The 8944-nt window shown below is 39.1% G+C and overlaps 1 protein-coding gene across 1 annotated transcript; it reads left to right on the top strand.

Annotated features, from left to right (window-relative positions):
• Nucleotides 1-725: 725 nt before the first annotated feature.
• LOC138059404 (alkyldihydroxyacetonephosphate synthase, peroxisomal-like) lies at nt 726-6341 on the top strand. Its single transcript, XM_068905001.1, has 3 exons — nt 726-805; nt 3478-4240; nt 4731-6341. The coding sequence occupies exons 2-3, from the start codon at nt 3509-3511 to the stop codon at nt 5835-5837; spliced, it is 1839 nt and encodes a 612-aa protein (XP_068761102.1). The 5' UTR covers nt 726-805; nt 3478-3508; the 3' UTR covers nt 5838-6341.
• Nucleotides 6342-8944: the final 2603 nt, after the last annotated feature.

Below are 8944 nucleotides of genomic sequence, written 5' to 3'. Positions count from 1 at the left end.
AAACACCTTTTCTCGGACTGGGAACCACCGCTGCAACAATCATTTTGTAATGAAAGTTATAAGCTTCTTACAGAATAGATGTAGTATTACTAGCCCCGGTACTAGTGAAGTCATTAGACCATGGCAACTGTCAAGGAGACACTAACTTGCCTTCTTATCTACCTAATGAATGTGTTTTATTGACTGAACAATCTGAACAAACTTAGCGCAATCACATTCTACTTTTACTACGTGATAGTACTTTCACATCATTTGGTAGTACACTGTATCACATATCTCAGTAATAATACACCAGGGGCCCGTTTCTCGAAAGTCCCGAAAACTTTTCGGGCTATTTTCGGGTGTCACAATTCCTTTTGTAACTCAAGAACGGAGAGCATTTAATTCGTCAAACTTCACAGTTAATTTTCTTTTTGGTACCTTGAAAGCATGCTAAAAGATCGGCTTTCCAAAACAAGCAGTTGGCAATTTTGCAGATGGCTTTTCGGGCCCGAAAAGTTTTCGGGACTTTCGAGAAACGGGCCCCAGCTCACTGAACATATCTTGTTTCACGCTCCGAAAATAGTTTCCTGCTTTTCAAAGATTTTGTCGAAAAAAATTGTGCCGTCAAGCTTTCTCTCTTTCCCCACAAGGGGCATGCTCCCGGGGGCATGCTTTCAGCACAGAATCACGCCACAAGAGAGTGTAACATCGAGCACGTGGTCATCTCTTGACCCGTTCGTGACGTCACAAGCTATCACCAGATCAGTGAACGTGTGTACTGTTTAGGTTCTACACGGTAACATTTTTGCTACCTTTTGGCAAGGTAAGGTCTTTTTAGTCACTGTATATGAACAGAAACAATTTCGTTATTTCCGAGTTCGGCGGTAAATCAGCTCAATTACCGGTGGGATTACAATCGCGAAAGCGGGTGGCGGTATGCTCCTATGCTTCGATTCGTGTGGGCATGTATGTACAGAGTGATCCAAAGTTTCTGACATGGTATTTTACGGTTAAAGCAAATCAAATGTTTTGTAGAACGAGACACATAACAATAGGAGCTTTTGTTATTCAATAATATAGAAATACGTGGCCCTGTATTACGGTGGCCTATAGCTGTCACATCAAATACAAACCGTATTCTATCTGATTCTATAGTATTTCTATAGTATCAAATTTGACTGGCCAAAGTCATAACATGCCTAAGACTTCGGCAAAGCCTGTGGCCCTGGTAATTTTGTAGGAAAGGAACTGAAGATGATTGGAGAAGAGCAACTGAAGGAATTGATTACATTGCTGACAAAAATATAAAATCTTGTAAATATTTACGTGTATGTCAGTGCAAAAAAGGGCACATGCACATTGCACCCAGGAAAATGGGGGAACTCGTGATCGCAATAATTATCACCTCATCTCTTTGTTTAACATACCAGGTGAACTGTTAGAGGGTACAAAAAGTATGTTATCAACTGGATAAATATCTAGAATAAATTTTGATAAGTAACAAGCAATGGAGATCAGGAGAAGGATGAACCACAGAACAATTTAGGCTAAAAGGCTATCGGTGAAGAGTAGACCAGGCCTTGAATAATGATGTAACAATAATTATTACCTTGTGATAATGGAAATGGTTTTCTAAAAAGACTTAAACAGTATCTCCCACAAAAAAAAACCTTTTATAGCAAGTATAAGCGAGTGGTTTTTCAAGTACTACATATGAATGAATCATTGGTCACTTATTGTTAACAATCTATTGCCATAAAAGTGAAATATGTTGTTCCTCAGTGCTCTGTGGTATACACATGAATTTGATTCCATGATGGAATGGTTTGCAGATGACTACAGAATACTCTATTGTTGTTTCTGCCTGTGCGTGCCCTCTACTCTTAAGAGAATGCTAAATAATTTGAACATGTGTGCCAAACAGATGCCTATTACAATTCTCCCAGGGACAGTAGACCTAATGATAATCACAGGATTTATATTCATTGTGCCATTATTAAATATCATTTTGGATGAGCACAACATTGATTTCTTCTCAAAAGCTTCTTATTTAGTAATGATTATTGATAAACCAGCTTAATTGAACATATTGAATAACTATGAGCAGATTCAGCCATAATTTAAAACAACTTCAACCAGTTAAAAGTATGAGCCTCAAAGTGCAAGAATAAATTTATTTTAAAAGAATAGTACCAGTACCTAGTGTTACGTGTGGCATTTGTCTTGAGAAAAACTGCTCTAGAAGTATTGTGTTTGGAAAATATGCGAGGCTGCCTCCCACTCTGTAAATACCAACGTACACATACTTCATAAATACAAGATTTTATTTCATCTTGAATATCAGACTCAGTAACTCTAAATTGAGGTGGTATCTTTGAGAGCAAAAAAAAAAAAAAAAAAACCAGAATTATTTTGTTGTTTTTGTTTTATCATTAAAATACTAAAAGAATGAAAACTGTTCCTTCAATAGTTGCCTTGAATTATTTCAGTCATGCAATTATTGACAAGCATGTTCCAGGATTTAGAGAGAAACTGTGGTACGGTCTCCAAGGATCATTTATAAAATAATAAAGTCAACCTCAAATTAAATCACTTCCTTTTGGATTGGAGTGAACTTGCCCAGCATGTACAGTGCCTGTATATTATTTGCCAAAGTGAGGGAAATATTCCCCAATATTTACAGAGCCTTAGCCTGGTTTAGTATAATTTCAGAGCATAACAACAAAGAAATTTATTTGAACTCATTTTTTTTCCAGACAATTAATTTCTGTACTAGCAGCGGTCTCTTTTCGTTTTCATTCACTGGCCTGATGACTATGGGAAAATAGACCTCTGCCATGGGTCGAAACTTATTGTGTTGAGCATGCGCTGTGGTTATCTTCATGTGATATTTTGTGTTGAGTGGGTTTACTTAACAAGTGGAATTACAGTATAGGAATTTACGGGACCCTGTGGGCTCAAGTCACAGTCACCAAATACACGTATATTACAAGGCATGCATTTTAAAGAGTGCCGTCTAAGATTGTGGACGGCGGTTGGATCAAAGTGAGTTTGAGTCGACCCATGGCAGAGGTCTCATCTCCTGTGCTCATCAGCCAAGCAAATGCAAAAACGAAAGAGACCTTTGCTAGCAGGGAACATTAAATTTTATATTCCCTGCCCTGATTGACAACAAACTGGTGTTTTTTTGTAATGGGTTCTGTCTTGTTTTCGTGCTGACAAATAAAGCTTTGATAGGCATTTGTTCATTCCTCCAAATTATATTATTTTCAAGGTTCTCAAAATTTTTATTGCGTTTTGCATTGGTTGCACATTTTGTCTAAATACAGCTCAAAAGGACTAGTTTATTTGATGCTTTGGGTCACTTCATTTGAAAAAATTTACTGTATTAATCCTGCGTAATTATAAGAAAATGGTGTTATAATTACCAAGTCAACTTACTCTGGAAAATATTATTAAATCATCATTAATGCTAATTTGGTACATTTCTGATAGAAATATCACTCAACCAAAGGAAGCTATCAATATGAGTGGTAGCAGACGACTGAAGGTCATAGCTGGCCACTTGTCACAGCCTAGTGAAATGGCTGCGTCTTCACAGAATTGTGGAGGGACCTCCAAAGAGACTGATAGCAAGAATCCAGGAAGACTAGATATCCTCAAATGGAATGGCTGGGGTTATAAAGATTCAAAGTTTGTGGTAAAACCGGATGGCCAAGTAGAATTTTCAGGGTCGCGCTACGCTATAGGGGGACACACTTTTCCAAAGTTGTTAGATTGGTTTGTCAAACAATGCCATGGCGACCTTAGCCTCAGTACGCCTGCCCAGCCCCTCCCTGATCCAAGTTCCCTACCAAGTGTGCAGGTAAATCAACCATTCTTGACTTGTGTCAAGGAGTCTGGCATTCAGCATACGTTGGACCCACATGAAAGACTCTTTCGTGGACATGGTCACACTTGTCAAGAAATATTTGAGCTGCGTCATGGAGCTTTTCAACGCATTCCTGACATAGTCATTTGGCCAAGTTGTCACAATGATGTGGAGAAAATAGTACGGCTTGCTGTAGAACACAATGTGTGCGTTATTCCCTTTGGAGGTGGAACCAATGTGACACATGCGCTGGAGTGTCCAAAGACTGAGAAAAGAATGATTGTCTCCTTGGACATGACAGAGATGAAGAAGATTCTTTGGATAGATGAAGAGAATTTAGTGGCTCATATCGAAGCAGGAATGATTGGCGAGGAGTTGGAGCGGCAGGTGAGTTATGGTGGGCCCTAGTTAATCTGACCTTGAGACCTAAATTTAAGGATGCACCTCTAACTCCAAGTTTTTGACGATGTAAATTTATCTGGTACTATCAATTTCTTTTGTCACTAAATGTTGTGACCGAAACTGCCCGAAACTGTTATCTCTGAATAGACTTAAAATTGTCTTCATGATCAGGACAGATTTCTGCCTTGTCCGGTTCAGGTTATATCACATGAAATGGAAGACCATAAGTAGGTGACCCGTTGAAGTTAAGATTTGCCAAATGCTCTCAACGGTTTCAGCTGGTTACAATTTTACATAATTTGTTTTAAAATAATCGAGTTTGAGTTTGGACCGAGTTTTTAGGGTAGTACTTATTACCCTACTTCAGAAACAGGTTTAATTGGGAAGGGCATGAGGTGAGTGTCAGGATTCGTTACTTCCCCATCCTAGGGTGTGCATGAGCCGTTAACTCGTGGTTTTTTTCTGTTATCTCCAGCTAAATGCGAAAGGTCTGTGTGTAGGACACGAGCCGGATTCTTTGGAATTTAGTTCTGTTGGAGGTTGGGTGGCTACTCGCTCGTCTGGGATGAAAAAGAATATCTACGGTAATATTGAAGATCTCTTAGTTCGTGTCAAACTGGTCACGCCACAGGGCACTCTGGAAAAAAGCTGTCAAGTTCCCCGAATGTCTACAGGCCCAGATATTCATGAAGTAATTCTAGGCTCTGAAGGGACGCTGGGAGTTGTCACAGAAGTGAGCTTGCGAATTCGTCCGCTTCCCGAATGCAAGGTATATGGTTCCGTCGTATTCCCATTTTTTGACACTGGGGTAGCGTGTCTCAGGGAGATCGCCAGGCAACGCATTGCTCCTGCATCCATTCGCTTGATGGACAATGAACAGTTTTTATTTGGACAAGCTCTGAAGCCAAAGGGTGGCTCTTACTTGAAAACATTCCTTGACGGACTGAAGGCGTTGTACCTGACGAAGTTTAAAGGCTTTGATCCTAATCAATTGTGTGCTGCTACTCTGTTATTTGAAGGTAACAAGTTAGAGGTAGCAAACCAACAAAGAAGAATCTACGAAATTGCCTCTCGTTTCGGCGGTATTCCGGGCGGTGAAGAAAACGGTCAGCGGGGGTACACATTGACTTTTGTGATCGCCTATCTCAGGGACTTGTCCTGTGAATTCGGTTACTTGTCAGAGTCGTTCGAAACTTCTGTACCCTGGGATCGAGTCACTGATTTGTGCCGCAACGTGAAGGAAACACTGAAACGAAAATGCGCAGAGGTTGGAATTAAGCATCCTCCCCTGACCTTGTGTCGCGTGACCCAGACCTACGATGTTGGCGCATGCGTGTATTTTTACCTTGGATTCTGTTCTGATGGTCTCGCCAATCCAGGAGAAACATATGATGAAGTGGAGAGTGCCGCGCGCGATGAAGTGCTGGCTCATGGCGGCAGTTTATCTCACCATCACGGAGTTGGCAAAGTAAGGAAGAAATGGCTAGCGCAGACAGTGTCGGATGTTGGGATTGAAATGCTGCGAAGTATCAAGAAATCCATCGATCCCCAGAATATATTTGGAAATGGAAACTTACTGTAATGCTATGCTTCATGAAAAATCTCGCATCACATTTGAAATTAAGACTTTCTTGCGCTGTGTCATGATTAACGTCATGAATGCCAGGTCTGTTTTTCCAAACTAATCTTCCGTGAATTGAGCCCTATTTTCGGTGAAAATAATCTTCTTAGTTTCGATTGGGGAAACATGGCCTCTGATCACGTGACTGAAAAGCAACGATTGGCTGGAGAAATTGCGTTGTTTTGCAAATGAAGATAATTGCCTTTGTCGATGGTTGCCCCTCTGTGGTTGTTTTTTTTTTACTCGACCCATTGACAGTTTTCTATGATTGGTCAACACACCATACGCATTGCACGGATATCGGTAATTCGTAAAGAACTTTGATTGATCAGTGAGAAATTTGTTTCTGACCATATACGGTTACATTATATGTCATAATGAAAAAAAAATACGAAAGAGAGAAGTGATCCTTGTACTTCTCAGGACAATTTCAAATATACTACGCCTTCTTGAAAGGTTTAACATATAATACATGCGGACATTTTGCTCGGGGTTGCTGGCCTTCACTGCATCGACTAAGCCAAAACCTTAGTTCTTTCAAGTGACTGATCTTTTAAGTTAATCTCTTCCAGAATTCTAAGCGAAATTGATCATCCCAGTTTGTGAAGCGGCTCAGTTACCGAACTTGTTTGGTACACTATGACTCGCCAAGTTAACACAACTCTCAATCTAAAACCACGTTGATTTCTTTAATCGATCTTTAACTCTTGCTTCTACAATCACAATTTGGACTCAGAACTCAAAAGGGATATTATTGCTCTGGACTAATCCGGTCACATCAGTGTCACATGTGTAATAATAGTCCTACGCAGGGTTCGAATTTAACTTTTTGCTTTACTAACCTTTCGGGTTAGTAGACATCTTTTTAGCTAACCAAATTATAAAGTTTGATGTCGAAGCTCACAATCATGATATCTCAAATATTGAACATCTTGATAATAACGACTAACAACGTTGGAAATTCGCTGCAGACGGTACAGAACATTTTCTGTTTATCCTTGTGGAATTGAAGCCATGCATTTCTTCCCTCGTCTTCCCGCTTTTTTTCAGGCTCGAGTCTTCCGAGCCATTTGTTGTCCTTTATTCTTTTTCTCGGCTTCACATTTTTCTTTTTCATTTCTTTCAGCTGCAGCATGCCTTTTTGTAAGAAATCTATCCAAAGATCTGGGCCCGGTTGTTCGAAAGCCGATTAAATTAATCCAGGATCAGCGTAAACTTTTGTTTCACGTTTTCAACTTTTTGGTGAGAGTTTCTATCGCTAATTTTTGTTTTTCCAGATTGACTTCTTCTAATGTAAAGTTTTTCCGAATATCAATGTTTAACAGCATTTGGGAGAAGGAAAATAAACTCCTGGGTTAATTTAAAATCTGGGATTAGCGCTAATCGGCTTTTGAACTACCGAGCCTAGGCGACCTGCTAGTACCTCTGATAAAGTTGTGTCCAAATCCCTAGGTCAAACACGACCTCGTCCCCAGAGCCTTAGTTTTCAAAATGGCAGCAAAGTTAGATTCGATCGAGGAGATAGCGAGATCAAATTGTTTGAGACAAAAAGCAATGCCAGAAAATAAAACATCAGCCTTTCCCATAAATTACTATTTATTTGTCAAAAGATCATTTCTTAAGCATAATTTAAATACATAAGAAAATTTACACTAACCATGTCGGGTTTGTTGGGCGCATTTTTAGTAACCAATCGTTGAAAAAAACTATCCGTTTGTTAACGGGTTACCGTTAAATTCGAGCCCTGCCTGCGAGTCACAGAACTTCCGCTCAGCGGCAACTTGGGCAAAGGAGCCGAACATACAAAAGTCGAGTTGCTTGACATGTTCGGGAATATTCACATCCAACAATCAATTCCAATTCCTTAGGACTGTCTTAATTTCCAAAAAGCCACTCTACACCTTCCTTTGGGTATCTTCTACATTTAAATTTTGATATTGGAGCCATAAGGTATCTGTTATGTTATGCCTAAGATAAACCTCGTCATTATCTAAATATCGATTATGCGAAAAACCATCAACTACAAGAGGCAATCAAACTGCCAGTGATAAATGTAAGTTTGCGAACTTGTGTTAGTTTTTGTTTGGGCACGTTGCGTTGCGTTGCGTTGCGCGAGATAATTTTTGACATCACAAACTGCATTGATCACTTTCACTTAAAATGACAAAACTCGTTCAGATATATGAAATGTGGTTTATTCACTATCACATCTTTTCCAAAATTAAAGGGAAGCAATTACTAAGTGGGGCGTAGCGCTGTATGTACAAAAGGGAAATTTTTTTTCGTACAGTTAATGTGGGGAAAAAGAATCATATCTAGACGTTTTTTTCTACGAATTGAGTTGTAATTTAGTAAATTATCTCAAAAAATCAGTCAGCAATAAAACAATAGACCACACTGATTTTGCACAGAGCATCCCAAGCACGAAACCGAAACTTCAGTTAAATTTCTGAACTATTTTTAAGCAAGTCTTTTCCTTTTTTCGGTAATGATTTAAAATAGCCCAACACGTGGCATTTATTTGCAAATCCTTTTTGTAGTAATTATCTTCACAACATCAGTTCTTGTCCTGATCATTAATTACTGTATCGTTTACGTAAACAGCCGGGATTTGAACTCTTTGTATACTGGCGTGCTGAAAATATTTTATCTTGTATTATTATTTTTGTATTATCTGTATCAAAAATGAAATGGAAACAATGCAAAGTGAAACATAAGTATGATTTACGGTAGAAAACGGTGATTGTACAATTAATAAGGAGACAAAAGAAATATATCGAGACAGAGTTGTTCAGCTAGAAATGTGAGGGCATGGAATGTGGGGTCCGGTAGAATAACAGTACTTAACCACAGTTTTAGAATACGGTAACGAAAGATCAACTTACGTCCAATCAAATGTTTTTACAATAAAACTTTGAGTTAAAATCCTTGCTGTCTCCAAACAAGCTTATAATAACATAGTGTTTTCATTGTGTAGATTTTGATCCAGCAACAAATTCCCCATTGCAAATGATTACTCGGATATCGTCATTCTAGTTGCTGCTTTTAAGTCCCGTTCAAACGGGCGA

The sequence above is a fragment of the Montipora capricornis genome, chromosome 8 (genome assembly GCF_036669925.1).
Source record: "Montipora capricornis isolate CH-2021 chromosome 8, ASM3666992v2, whole genome shotgun sequence".
In the NCBI taxonomy this organism is placed as follows: Eukaryota; Metazoa; Cnidaria; class Anthozoa; order Scleractinia; family Acroporidae; genus Montipora; species Montipora capricornis.
Note: the sequence above shows the minus strand (reverse complement) of the source record. Positions and strands in the feature narration are given on the sequence as shown.

Excerpts from the sequence above, each read along its gene's own strand:
- LOC138059404 (XM_068905001.1), top strand. The coding sequence starts at position 3,509 with ATGAGTGGTAGCAGACGACTGAAGGTCATAGCTGGCCACTTGTCACAG. Across the intron at positions 4,241-4,730 it reads GCGAGGAGTTGGAGCGGCAG|CTAAATGCGAAAGGTCTGTG; the intron begins GTGAGTTATGGT and ends TGTTATCTCCAG.